At 35.0% G+C, this 15,231-nt stretch overlaps 1 protein-coding gene across 1 annotated transcript in view; it reads left to right on the top strand.

The window, feature by feature from the left end:
- The window catches only part of TMEM87B (transmembrane protein 87B), a 48,261-nt gene extending 35,647 nt beyond the window's left edge, over positions 1-12,614 (top strand). The window contains exons 17-20 of the mRNA XM_044659506.1: positions 1,500-1,573; positions 10,321-10,373; positions 11,763-11,793; positions 12,230-12,614. Of these exons, the coding sequence (XP_044515441.1) occupies positions 1,500-1,573; positions 10,321-10,373; positions 11,763-11,793; positions 12,230-12,292 (221 nt within the window). The 3' untranslated portion in view covers positions 12,293-12,614. The remainder of the gene's footprint in view (positions 1-1,499; positions 1,574-10,320; positions 10,374-11,762; positions 11,794-12,229) is intronic.
- The last annotated feature ends 2,617 nt before the right edge of the window (positions 12,615-15,231 follow it).

The raw sequence follows: 15,231 nt of genomic DNA, 5'->3' as shown, positions 1-15,231 counted from the left end.
TTTTACATTTAAGTTTTCCAATACTCCCCCGTACCCTCTGTTGTAAAAAAGAAAAAAGAATTACATAAGAATAATGATAGCAATCACATTTAATAGCTTCTATGACATTTTATACCTGTAGTCCACTTCCTTTCCACCAAGAATTGGAACTGCGTCTCAGCATTTGTTGTTGCATTTAAGATATTAGTATTTTAAGAGGATATTTGGAAATAAATCTTTTAATTCAGTGGAATCAGTAGAAGGTATCTAATACTTTATTGTGTATAAAGCCAACTCCATTTATAATATATCTTATAATATATTATATATAAGACTCCCTGCTGTGCTGCTTGTCAGTTAGTGACAGTTAAAAGGGCGTGGCGGAGGGGAGTTAGTCAGTTGGAGACAATTGAAAAGGACTTTTTGTCTCTGGATCCCCTGGAGAGAGGAGTGTGTGGCTTGCTCTCTCTGGGACTGTGAGGAGACTGAGAAATGGATTTAAGGCCTAAACAGCCTTATTGATCATTGGTAACTTGGGTAGATAGGTAGGTTGATAGTAGATATATTATTAGATAGATAGAGAAGAATAGGCAAGGTCTTCGGCCTAGCAAAAGGCCTCCTCTGAGGCAGATGGATATAGGGTTTTTTAGAGAAATTTAGTTAGGATAGGGATCTTAGGTATAGTCAAATAGTAGATTACTTTCACTTTTCTACTTCCTATTTCCTATCCGTATTTCCTAATAATAAACTGAGTGTTTTGCCTTTAATAAATTGCACTCTGGCTTTTGAGCAAACTCCTGGCCTCACCCCTTGCCCCCAAATTTAATGCTTCACATTCCCTATTAGATGTATCTAATCTTATGTTAGGTTCTGGTGATAGGAAGGCCACAAACAATAATGTTCTGAAGAAACTTTTAATAATTCATACTGGCTTTCTTCCTCCCATATGCATCAGGGCTAAATATCTACATTTTCCCTAAGAAAAAGTTTAAGAATACACCTGTGGAGATTTGTTTTGATTTTTGAATTTTATATTCAGTGCCATGGACATTGTTTCTTTGCTTTTTCAAATAGAAATGTATAGTTCTATTTAAACTTTAGATTACTGGAGATTGATGGGAAGTAATTATGAAAAGGGGAGTTAAATCTTTTCTTCTGTATATAATTCAAACTGGTAACTTGGAAAACTTGTTTACTAATATATGCAAAATACTAAAGGAAACCAGTTATACAACTCTCCTAGTGACACATTATTAGAGAAACATTTAAAACAAATTCACATCTGGTCAACTGAACCCTTTGCTATCTTATGTCGTGCTTAGTCTTGGAGTTCCAAGACCTCAGGGATTAATATAATACCACCATAGGCTAAATGAAATAGTTCAGGGATAGAACATGATTTTCTGAAACAGTGATATATAGTAAATTCTTTCAGTTTTCTTTTTGAACTGTTAAATATGTGGCTTCAAAAAAGGCTATATCTTTGTAGAACTTTACATGAAGTTTTTCTTCTATTATAGCTGAAGGCATAAAGTTAAGAGCTTCAAAAACTGTTTCCAATGGAACAGCTGTACCTGCTTCTTCTAATAGTGTTGTAAGTATTATTTTTTAATAGAAATAGATGTGAGCATTCTAGTATTTGTTAGGAAGCAAATGCATGTCCCTTTCACTCTATAGCAATTATTAAAGTTTAATGTGACTATGAGTGGGGTGGGGTGAATGTCTGGGGTGGGGGAACAGTGTTTATAGGAAAGAGGAGAGAAAATAACTAGGATATTTTGGTTTAGGATATGTAAGACACTGCACATAATAAATATATAATCATTTGAAATTTTTAAGTGAACACTGGAAAATTCCAAGCATTTAAAAATGTGTCATTACCTAATACTTTTAAAGTCAGCTAAGATGTCATCATATTAGGCAAGATGTTATCAGCTTTGTATCAATATCATTATTACAATATAAATGTCTTTAAGTAGCAGCTAGGTAGCATTAGGGGATAGAATGCTGGGCCTGGAGTCCGGAAGAATTGGCAGGGTGATTATTTACGTCACTTAGCTGCTCTTTCCCTCTGCTTCCTCATCTAAAATGGGAATAATGGCAACATCTATATCCTGGAGAATGTTTTGAGGATCAAATGAGATGATAATTCTAAAGCATAGCCACAATATCTGGCATATAATAAACATCATCTAAATGCTAGTAATTTATGGTGATTATTGTCATCATTAATGTCTGTAGAAATTTCCTTCAGAATTTACTTGAACTTAGGTTGGAAATGAGCTAAAAGACAATTGCATTTTTATACTAATAGTTTTACAGTCATTGGAATCTATCAGTTATACCTATCTGGCAAAGATTTATCAGAGAATGTCAAGTACTACATGATTAATTTATGGGGAATATAACACTCATGGAAACCATTTACTAAGGGGTTAAATCTAATTGTTGGAGAAAATAGTCATACTGATAAAATCACAGATCTTTTAAAATATTAGAGTAATCTGTTTTTAGAAAACTAAGTAAAATTTCTAAGCTAATTTCAAAACACTAGGTAAGTATTGTAAGGGAATAGCTAGCTTTCTTTTCCTAAATTAGGTAGAACCTATTCTTACCTGTCAAAGTAGATCTAAAGCAGGCCAATATTACATTAGGTCTTTTGACTGACATATTTTGGACTCATTAAATTAGAAATCTTTACCTCTTGAGACAGCTATACTACTTCTGGATAGCTCTAATCATTACAAAGTTTTTCCATGCACTAGTCTTCCACCCCTTGTTCTTCTCTCTAGGGCCAAAGCAAAAAAGTCTTATTTCTCTTTTACAAGTTATTTTCCCCTAAATCTCTTGAAACCAAACATCTCTAGTTTTCTTACTCCATCCTCATATGGTCTTACCTCAAGTTCATTCATTATCCTCTGTTTATTATCTGGTTGATCTTAAAATGTGGCATCGAGAACGAAACGTAATACTTGATATATGGTGTGACCAGAGCAGAATGTTGTCCCTTCTTAGTCTAGGATTTTAGAGCTCTTAATGTAGCCTAAGAATGTATTAGCATTTTTGGTTCCTTAACTTTTATTTAGCCTGCAAACTACTAAGCCTCCATGTTTTTAAAAATTAAGTTTTATTTATTAAAAATGAAGGTCCATCTTCTCTCTTTACCACTGTCTCCTCCCTTCCCTATTGGGAAAGCAGGAAAAGTAAAACCTTTTGACAAACCTAGAGACCCTCGCTAGGCAATAGGAAACAAACAAACCAACCCCAGCCTAGATAACAGAAGGTCAAAAACTCAACTAAGCAATAGGCCAACAAACAATGCTGCCAGGGCTAACTGTTGCCAACAACATTCCCCCTTCCCCCTGCCCACTACTACTACTTATATCTCATGATTCCTCCACTCAGAGGGGACTCTGTAGCTAATTCTCTTGGCACCTGCTTCCCCCTTGCTGCTCTTTCCCCCTCATCTCCACCCTCCCCCTCCATGGGACTCCCCAGTGAGCTCCCCTTTACTTCCATTCCCCCACCTTCTCCTTCCCTTCATTAAAGATCTCCCTATCACTTCTCCCTAGCAATCTCTATACCCCTTCTCCCTTTTTCCTTTCCCACAATAAAGCTTTGTTACATTACTCTGTCTCCTTAGCCTTGGTTTGGACCTCGTGTCAGCCAGCTTGGACACCTTTATTATAAAGATATGTTATCAAGAAAACAAATTTCCAAATTGGCTGTATCCAGAAAAACATATCTTACTTTACTCTTGAGTTCATTACCTCTCCATCTATGATACAGGTGGCATATTTCAGCATGCATCTTTTCAAACTTGCTGGGTTTTGTGTTAATCAAAGTTCCTGAATTTTTCAAATACATTACTATAGTCAACTATAATATTGTTGTTACTGCATAAATTATATACCTAGCACTTCTCAATTTAATCTGCATTAGTTCATAGTAATCTAATCAGATTTCTCTGAAAATATCTCCATTCTTTTTTTTTTTAAACCCTCACCTTCTGTCTTGTAATCAATACGGTGTATTAGTTCCAAGGCAGAAGAGTGGTAAGAGCTAGGCAATGGGATTTAAGTGACTTGCTCAAAGTCACACAGCTAGGAAGTGTCTTAGGTTAGATTTGAACCCAGGACCTCCCATTTCTGGGCCTGACTCTCAATCTACTGAGCCACCTAGCTGCCCCCATCTTTCATTATTTTTTAAAACACAATTATGTTCTAGCACATTCACATACCATATTTTGTTTAGTTCCAAGTTCCCCAGTTGATGGGTACCCCATTAGTTTCTAATTCTTTGCCTTCACTAAAAGAGCTACTGGAAATATTTTTGTACCTGTAGGTCACTTACCTTTTTATTTCATCTCTTCAAACCTCTTTAGTTTTTATACAAGTTATTTAACCATGTCTACTTGTACAATTTGTTTTTCGAACCTAAGTGCAAGACTTCATACTTATTCATATTAATTTCATATTTGTAGATTTAATTAATTGTTCCAGCTCCTTGAAATATTTTTTGATATAGTTCTTTTATCTAGTATATGAAAGGTCCCTCCCAGCTGGATGTCATGGCAGAATTGATGAGCGTTTCACTTATATCTATCTTTGTAACTGATGCAAAGGTTGAGTGGAACAGAGCTAAAGAGAAAGTGGCCTGATAATAAAGACTTCCCTCCCCATTTTTGGTTGATGTTGATACTAATGAATTATCATTCTTTGGGTCAGTTTCTACACTTCCAACTTCATCTAACTGTACTATCATCTAGACCACAACTCTCCATTTAATTCTTGATACTGGCTTGAGAGATTATGATGTATGCTTTGTTAAAAATCCAGGTAATTGGGGGGATGAGGGGCTAAGGTGGTGGAGAAGATACATGGATCCATCTGATCAAATTACCCTCCAAAAAACTATGATACATCTCTTCAAAATGAATTCTGGAGCAGCATAAACCACAAAAAGATAAAAGTGAAGTAAATTTTCAGCCCAAACAACTTAGAAGGCTGGCATGAGGGGTCTAGTGTACCAGGGTGGCAATGGTATGCAGTGCAAGGCAGACCCCACTACATGGCTACCAGACCTTTGAGTGTAGCTGAAGCAGCAACAAAGGCTTCATGAGCTCTTAGCCACAGATGGTAAGGTAGGGGTTGGGCAATTGCTTAGATGAGATTACAAGTATCTCTTTGCTGGCTATGGGTGTAAGATTCTTGTTGTGTTGCCCATTCACAGAAGCAGTTTGAAGGATGTTATTTCAGGGTCAGGAAGAGCACTAGCAGGCACTAGTGTTTGTAGCTACAGGGGAGCTGGGGACCCTGGTCACAGTTTCAAGGAGGAAAAGAATGATGATTTACAGACTAGAGCAGAGATGGGCAAACTACAGCCCACAGGCCAAATGTGGCCTCCTGAAATGTTCTATCTGGCCATGTGACATTATTCCTAATCTTATGAGTACAACGAGTAGGATATGATACAATGAAACTTCAAAAGAGTTGCCTTAGAAACAGACTGAAAGATGAGCTTTTCCTTTCCTTAGGCCCCTTCTTTAAAAAGTTTGCCCATCACTAGACTAGAGCACAGAGTAGAGAATATTAAACAGCTCTCCTTACATCATATCACCTTGAGAGAACTGAAAGCAGATAAATTCCAGAGCCATCTCTGAAGGCAGCTGCACAAAGAACCTAAAGCTTGAACAGTGCTCCCTTCAAGAGTTACAGAGCCCAACTTTAATAGTTTTTTAAATTAAAAAGAAAGAAAAAGTCTGGAAAATGAGCAAACAACAAAAAAGAAATTCAGCAGAGTTACATTGATGACAGGGAAACCAAAATGCAAACTCAAAAGAAGACAACAAAGTCAATACTGCTGTATCCAAAGTCTCCAAGAAAAGAACTTAAAAAGTAGAATTTTTGTGCCTCTGTTTTTTAAGATGCTAATTTCTTTAGTATTTTTTGTGCCTTTTTTTACAAAGCTATTGACTCTTTTTTCATGATTTTCCTGTACCACTCTCATTTCTTTTCCTAATTTTTCTTCTTCCTCTCTTTTTTGATTTTTAAAATCCTTTTTCTACTCTATTAAATATTTTTGGGCTAAAGATCAATTAATATTTCCCCCCTCCCAGAGCCGACAAGCAATTCCACTGGACTATACATGTATTATCACTTGATAACTATTTCTATATTATACATTTCTATAATAGATTAATCTTTTGAAACCAAAACCCAAATCATGTACCCATATAAACAAATGATAAGTCATATGTTTTTCTTTTGTATTTCTACTTCCACAGTTCTTTATCTGGATGTGGATAGCGTTCTTTCTCAAGTCCCTTGGGATTGTTCTGGATTGTTGCATTGCTACTAGTAGCAAAGTCAGTTATTTTGATTGTGTCACAATGTTTCAGTTTCTATGTATCATGTTCTTCTAGTTCTGCTTACTTCACTACACATCAGTTCATTGAGGTTCTTCCCATTCATATAGAAATCATGCAGTTCATCATTCCTTATAGCACAATAGTATTCCATCACCATCGAATATCTGATTTGTTCAGCCATTTCCCAATCAAGAGACACACCCTCATTTTCCAATGTTTTGCCACCACAAAGAATGCAGCTATTAATATTTTTTTACAACCCTTTTTTATTATCTCTTTGGGGTACAAACCTACTAGTGGTATTGCTGGATCAAAGTGTATGGATTCTTTTTAAAGCCTTTGGGGCATAATTCCAAATTGCCTCCTAGAATGGTTGGATCGATTCACAACTCCACCAGCAATGTATTGGTATCCCAATTTTGCCACATCCCCTCCAGCATTTATCACTTTCCTTTGCTGCCATATTGGCCAGTCTGCTAGGTGTTGTTAGGTGGTACCTCAAAATTGTTCTGATTTCCATTTCTCTAATTGGGAGGGATTTAGAATACTTTTTCATGTGATTATTGAAAGTTTTGATTTTTTCATCTAAAAGCTGCCTATTCATGTCCCTTAACCATTTGTCAATTGGGAAATGACTTGATTTCTTATACATTTGACTTAGTTTTTATAAATCTGAGAAATTAGGGCTTGGTCAGAGATCTTTGTTACAACTTTTTCCCCCCGGTTTGTTATTTTCCTTCTAATTTTGATTGCATTGGTTTTGTTTGTACAAAAAATTTTAAATTTAATATAATTGAGAGAATTCATTTTACATCTTTTAATGTTCTCTATCCCTTGCTTGGTCTTAAATTCTTTTCTTTCCCATAGATCTGACAAGTATACTATTCTATGTTCACCTAATTTACTTATAATTTTCCTCTTTATATTTAAATTATTTACCCATTTTGAATTTATCTTGGTATAGGGTGTGAGATGTTGATCCAAACCTAATTTTTCTCATAATGTTTTCCAATTTTCCCAGCAGTTTTTGTCAAATGGAGGGTTATTGTCCCAAAAACTGGGATCTTTGGGTTTATTGAACACTAACTTGCTAACAAGGTCATTTACCCCAACTCTATTCTATTGATCCATCCTTCTATCTCTTAGCCAGTACCATATTGTTTTGATGATCACTGCTTTATAGTACAGTTTTAAGATCTGGTACCGCTAGGCCCCTATCTTCCCCCCCCCGCCTTTTTTTTTTCATTATTTCCTTTGATATTCTTGATCTTTTGTTCTTTCAGATGAACTTTGTTATAATTTTTTCTAATTTTATAAAAATGTTTTTTAATAGTTTGATAGGTATGGCACTGAATAAGTAGATTAATTTGAGTAGGATTGTAATTTTTATTATTTTAGCTTGTCCTACCCATGAGCAATTAACATTTTTCCTTGTTTAAAACTAGTTTTATTTGTATGAAAAGTGTTTTTTAGTTGTGTTCATATAATTCCTGAGTTTGTCTTAGCAAATAAATTCCCAAATATTTTCATTTTTTTTAAACCCTTAACTTCTGTGTATTGGCTCCTTGGTGGAAGAGTGGTAAGGGTGGACAATGGGGGTCAAGTGACTTGCCCAGGGTCACACAGCTGGGAAGTTTCTGAGGCCGGATTTGAACGTAGGACCTCCCCTCTCTAGGCCTGACTCAATCCACTGAGCTACCCAGCTGCCCCCAATTCCTACATATTTTCTATTGTTTAAAGTGCACATATGTTGAGTACTGATATTTTCTTCATTGTCTATACTGCCTTTTATCAGGATATAATTACCTTCCTTATCTCTTTTAATCAGATCTATTTTTGCTTTAGCTTTGTCAGAGATCATGATTGCTATTCCTTCCTTCTTTGTCTCAGTTGATGCCCAATAAATTTTGCTTTGGCCTCTTACCTTTATCCTGTGTGTGTCTACCTGCCTCATGTGTGTTTCTTATAAATAGCATATGGTTGGATTTTGGTTTTTAATCCACTTTGCTATCTGCTTCTGTTTTATGGGTGAGTTCATCCATTCACATTCAGAATCATGATTACCATTTTTGTATTCCCCATCATCTTGATTTCCTTTTTTAATTCTGCCCTTTCTCCTTTCACTATTTCCCTCCACACCAGTGGTTTGCTTTTAATCAATCCTCCTCCTACCCTTATTTTACTCCCTTTCCCACCCCCTCCCTTCTTATTTCCCTCCTACTTCTCTTTAAAGTATTTTAATCACACACCCCCAACTTTTCCGTTCCTTATATTACTCCCCTTTCCACATACCCCTTCCTTATTCCCTTCTACTTCTTTATAAGGTAAGATAGGATTCTATACCTCAATAAATCTGGCTTTTCTTCTTTCTCTGAACCAATTCCAGTGAGAATAAGTATTGCCTGTTACCACCCTCATCCTCCCCTTCTTGTAATAGTATTCTATCCCACCCCCATGCACCTCTTTATTTAGTATAATTTACCCTATTTTACCTCTTCCTTTGTATTTTTTCTTAGCACAATCCTTTTTTTACCTCTATTTTTTTTTACATATCATCCTAAACAGGTTAATACCACACTCTCTGCCTATGTATATTTTTTCTATCTACTATGATAATGGAAACAATTTTTAAGAGTTACAGATATCATTTTTCCATTTAGGAATATAATCAGTTGGGCCTTATTGAAGCCCTTAATTTTTTTCTCTTATTTACCTTTTTATGGTTCTCTTGAATTTTATATTTGGACATCAAATTGTCTGTTTAATTATGGTCTTTTATTCAGGAATGCTTGGAAATCTATTTTATTAAGTGCCCATACTTTCCCCTGAAAGTATATAGTCAGTTTTGAATGGTTGATTCATTATTGTAGACCCAATTCTTTTGCCTTCCAGAATAGCATATTTTAAGCTTTGTGGACCTTCATTGTGGAAGTTGCTAGATCCTACATAATCCTAACTGGGGCTCCATGATATCTGTATTGTTTCTTTCTGGTTGCTTGCAGTATTTTCTCCTTGACTTGGATGCTCTTGGCTATAACATTCCTGGGAGTTGTCATTTGGAGATTTAATGTAGGGGGTGATCTGTGGATTCTTTCAATGACTATTTTGCTGTCTTGTTCAAAAATATCAGAACAGTTTTCTTGGATAATTTCTTGTAATATGATGTCTAGGCTATTTGTTGTAAGCCACAGCTCATAAAAAACTTTAATGATCTTGATTTTATTTTTACAGTACTGTGCCACTCTTATATTGGTCTTCAAGTACCTGCTATTGCTTTCATTTCTTATACATGCCATCTTTAAATCTGAGCCTGCCATTGTGTTCACTGTTTAGCTGTTAACCTCTTTATAGTTTAGATACTTCCCTCTTTCTTCTCCAATGGAAAAATTTATGAATGGGAAATCAAAATGATTTCTTAAGAGACATATTCTTTGTGAACCTATTTCTTTGTAGAGTCATTTCCATCAGATCCTACTGAGTCTCTCTCTGACATTTATCTAGCATTTTAAAAATCCAAATAGCTGCCAATGGCTAGCATTCTTTTGCTCATGTTTTGATCTTTGGCACAGGTGACTCCTCTTAAGATTCTCATTGCTTATTCCTTCAAAAAATTCCTCCTTATTGGTCCCGTTGTTTATTTCTCTACTCTCTGATTGATGAAATTATCATTAAGGCAGGTCAGTAATTTATCAGATACTCTACATTTAGCAGAGATATCCCTAGCAGATAGCCAGATAGTTAAAGCCTCCAATTATCATGGATCTTGCCCCTGTGGTGGCTTTGCCATGTATGCTGGGCTTTATAATAAATGTCTTTAAAACTGACAGTTGCTGAATATAATACAAGATTTAATTTTGGAGTTTAAAAAATACCTTGCCAAAAGGCTTTAGGCAAAGGCATTTTGTATGTTAAGCTCAAGGTTTGACCTGCTACTGATAAATAGTATTTAGTAATCTTTCTTTTCTTTGTAGGATGAAGATTTGAAGTGGGTAGAAGAAAATATTCCTTCCTCCTTCACAGATGTGTAAATATCCTCTATTGTTGTGCTTATTGTAGTTTAAATAACTCATTCTCAGATTTTTACCATGTGATTCTCTCCAAGGAACTTATAATCCCTTATGTCCTCAATTTACATAAAAGTAGTCCCTTCTTGAATGACAAAACTCAAAATTTTTGGTAGGATGCCCCATCATTGAATTGAATTGAGTAGAGTTAATCATCTTTTTCCTTTAAGACTGCCCAGAGAACAGAGGTCTTTTTGATCCAGTCCTCCTTCCTAGCCATTTAATGATTTTTAAACAAAAATAAGAGTAGGACCTCAGCAACTTCTGTTATCTCTAGGTTACTTGAATTTATTTTTGAGGTCAGAAGGAAAGGAACATGAAAGCCATATTCTTTTGAGATACCTGGGACCAGTTGTAGGAGAGAGCCATAGTAGAATGGTGGAGAATTTATCAAAGCTATTGAACTGTAAGCAGGACTGGTTTTTTTAGTGATGATGGGGGAAAAAAAAAGGCAGGGCAGCAAAGATAATATTTGTAGGAACTCTGTAGACTACAGTGTCCCAATAATCAGGTCCAAACAATTCATGTTATCTCTTTAACACTAGCACAGCCTCTGTATTGTGCTAGTGTCTGTGGTGGTGCTGTGACAAAAAAGAAGGTACATTGTCCTTTTTCCTCCTCTTAAATCTTCTTAGCACTTGTTATATCACTTTGTTCTCATTCTCCTATGACTTACAGAAATAGCTATACCAGCACTTCTATCTTAACATAAATTTTTTCCTGGAGAAACTAAGAGGTTTTTCCATTTTAGGCCAAGGGTGGTGATAGATCATCACTATCCATGTCTCCTTTTCCCATCCCCCTAAATACACTTCATATGCTATTCTGTTGGGCTTATTATGATCAAATGACTATTAACTTGAAGTATAATAGAAATGTGTGAGCTACTCTCGTAATATTTTCCCATTTCCTTACTAGAATGAAAACATTATAATAGAATGATGTAGTGATGCAATAGTTTCAATATCAGCTAAATGAGTCATATAGGTTAATTTTTATTTTAGTCATTCATCTTATAGATTGATCTCCAGCTGAACCTTAGGCTTTGGATAGACCAACATGTACCTGAAACATGAATCTTCTCTATGAAATCCCCATATTCTCTGTTTGAAGACTTCTAATACCTAGGAAATCACTACTTCTAAACAGAACATTCTACTTTTAGGTAGCTCTGAAGTTAAGAAGTTAATCTTTTTTCTTTTTCTTTTTCTTTTTTTTTTTAAGCTAAAGGAAGCCCTTAGGCCTCTGGGATGAAGCAGAATGAATCTTATCTCCATCCCCTAGTTAGGCTGTAGGAGTATTCTGCTTTGTGATCACATTGTGGTTTTAATCTTTTTCTCTTGTTTCAGAGCTCTTCCAGTTTTAGTGGACTCAGATGAGGTAAACAATATTTTTGCATTTGGTTGGAGATACTTTTCTATATCTAGAGTTGCCCAGTGCACTACACTCCGAACCTAGAAAGGAAAATATGATGAAATTTTGGAAATAATTGCAGATAGTATGGTTGCCAAAACCCCTAAAAGATGAATTCTAGTGAAGATATAAGGAGTTTAATTTACCAGTTTGAGTAAGAGCAAGGATTTGGTCATGGTTACATGGTTATTACAGAATCCCTAAAGTTCTTGGATTTTTCTGATAATGTGTTATAAATTGTTGGAGTACAAGAATTGTGTGCTCTTGTAAAGCAGTACTAGGTAATATTAGCCAACTGGATGCTTTATCTACCATGGAATTTCAGAGGTTGAAACTAAATTAGCAATTTGGATAGAATTCTTTGACAATGTGCAAATATTTACATGTACCTTCTTTCATTCAGGAAATAATGATGACCAAATATGAAATGTCAGAAAGAATGTTATCTTCAGAAAAGATAATGTGATTAGAGCCTGCATAAATGAAGCCTAGTTAATGGCAAAGAATTATTCTTATCCGAGCCCTAAGAAATCTTCACCAGCTATGCATATATGTTTATATGTATTGTTAGTGTCCAGCCATCTGGCCTTTTTGTTTTGCATACACGACACACCTATCTCCTGATTCTCTGCTGTTTGGGCTGCCCCCCATATCTGGAATGCCTGTCCTCCTTCAGTCATCTCCGCTTCTTATAGTACTTGTTTTTTTTTCAAGACTCAAGCACTGCTTGCTACAAAAGGTCTTTCCTGGTCATCTATCTCACCCAGCTTCGAGTGCCTTCCTCCTAAATTACCGGGTATCCCTTTTGTGGGTATATAAATATACAAATATTTATATGTGTTGATGTGTGTGTGTGTGTGTTGTATATGTTACCTCTGAAGAATGTAAACTCTTTGAGGGCAGGGACTGTTAATATTTTTTTTTTAAATCCATAGCGCCTAACAAGTTGCCTAGCACGTACAAGGCGTTTAATGCTTGTTGATTGGGTTTTGTTGTTGTTGATGTTATATTATCATGGAAGATATACATATTCATATGAAGTGCTCTGGTATTGGGAAGGAATTTTTTTTTAAAGGTGGCTCTTAATGTTTCTTAAGTGTCAATTAGTTTGCTTTAGTTCTGGAAGCAATTTAAAGTATTACTTATAAGAAGTGCATAAAATCTATCCTTGCCTAGTGGATACTATGTATGAACTGTTTTGAGACAATTTTCTTTGGAGTAAAAGTTTGTGATTTCAAGGTAGCTATTTATTTTTTAAAATTTCATACAAATGCTCCTACTGTTCTCTGACTTTTTTTTTTAGAAAGAATGTGAGTCTTCTGTGGTATTGCACAACTGTATTTTTTCTCCTGAGTTTATACTTTATTATTTGATATTTTTCTTTTTTTATATATAAAAATAATTCTATATTAAGTAAAATTTGGGTAAAGTTGAAGTGCAAGTATGTTTATATTTCTTGATTTTGCTCTTTTGTTTAAAACAAAGGATATTTTAAAATAATTATTACTAATAGGATAAAAATACTTAATCTGTTTTATTCTTTAAGACTGGGGATGGTACAAGTATTATGTCATCTCTGGTTTAGAGGGGTGAAAATCCTCTCTCCACTTCCATTTGGATTTCCAGAGCTAGTTATACCATCTCCAAAAGATCACTCAGCTATTGTTATCATTGTGTAAATTAGCATATTGGAAATTCAGACTAAGGTGAGCATAAATAGACTTAGATAGCCAACATACTTATATTTAGGACCCAGGAAACAAGTAGGTTAAGTGGCCACTTGAAACACCTGCTTATGTATATGAGGAAAGAATCTACCCTACTGCTATGGCTTTATAAAACACCGCTAGTCCATCCTGTGGAGAAGGTGATCAGACTCAATATGTTTTAGTTTTTAAGGAAATAACAACCTCATTTGTCCATATAACCTTGACCCCATTTTCTCTTTTGACAAAGATTGTGACATCCCATGGCTGAATTTCTCATTATTAACTTTCTAAGTGTTAAAGCCTTCAATCTCTATCCTCAATCATTTTTATATGATATAAATTTTTACGTATTTATAACTTAGCATCCTAATGCATAATTTCACACTTTTAGTTTTGATATCTTTTTATGAAATATAAAATGTCCTAAACATTAAGATAAAGTGAGTAATGATCCGATGAAAATGTGAATCATCTACAAATGCTATTAAATGCTGCTTTCATAACCAAAGAAGGAGAAGGCTTTAAGTGGAATTTAAAATGAAAGTATTTTAACTTGATTTGTTTATCTCTTGAAGGAGCTCTATTGACCTGGTGATTTTAGAAGTTACTTAAGAAAATGTAAGGAAACTAGCTTTAAAAATCTTAACTACCGCAGATATTTCTGGAATTTTGTGGGAGGATGAAGAATTTGCCTTTCCTTTTAAAAATTCACTTAAATTCTCTTATTTACCATTTTCAAGCTTGTGTATAAGGAAGATCTGTTATGTTTGTGATTTTGGTCTGAGTTAATATATCTCAAAACAACCTCTTGTATTCATCAAATAAATGAAAGGATTTTATTTGAATATAGGCCAGATGATTTAAAATGCCCCTAAAAGCATTGGTTTTGGGAGCATGCCATTGCTTTGGGATATAGGTTTTAGAATAAAAAATGATAAAATAGGGATGTGAACTTTCCTTACTTTATTTTCTACCATGCATAAATAAGGTAAATTAGTCCATCACAAAAATGATACTTAAACAAATATTAAATTCAAGTGTTTGAACACAATTAGACATGCATAGGACAAAAATACTTGGTCACAAAATTACCCCTATTCAAAACTATATTTGTCCTATACACGCCTCATTGTCTTCTGGTTTCAGTTTGTTTTGCCAAACTCAGATGATTTTCTACTTTCTGGTTCCTAGCACTTTACATTGAATACCTTTCAGTCCTAGAGGAAGGAACTATCTATTGTACTATCCTGGTGGAATTTGAAAATTAAGCATTCTGGGTTACTTGGCTGTAATAGCTATGGGGTGGTGGTAGTGATGATGCTCATTGTAAATTATAGGGAAAACTACCTCTGAAGCAACCTGACCTCTTTCCCTCCTTAATGTTTGTAAGAGTACGTCCTTTTCCTTCTGTAATCAAAATCATTTAAGAAGTGTTCTGACTCATCCTTTTTCACCCACCCTCAGAGAAAGCAGTATATCTCTCTTCCCACTTGCCTCCACGGGGGTGCAATTTTACATACATGCTATGAGAGTTTATATTTTTTAGGGGATGGTGCTGGTTAATGGAGCAGAAACAAAAACAGTTATTGGCATAGGTGAGCCATAAGACTTATGACATAGATTCCTGTATTCATCATCCTTAGTATAATAGGCTGAGAATTTCTTTAAGAATCTTCTAAGTAGCCTCATACTTAAG

This window comes from Gracilinanus agilis, chromosome 2, assembly GCF_016433145.1.
Source record: "Gracilinanus agilis isolate LMUSP501 chromosome 2, AgileGrace, whole genome shotgun sequence".
NCBI classification, from domain to species: domain Eukaryota; kingdom Metazoa; phylum Chordata; class Mammalia; order Didelphimorphia; family Didelphidae; genus Gracilinanus; species Gracilinanus agilis.
This window is presented reverse-complemented; position numbering and strand designations above follow the sequence as displayed.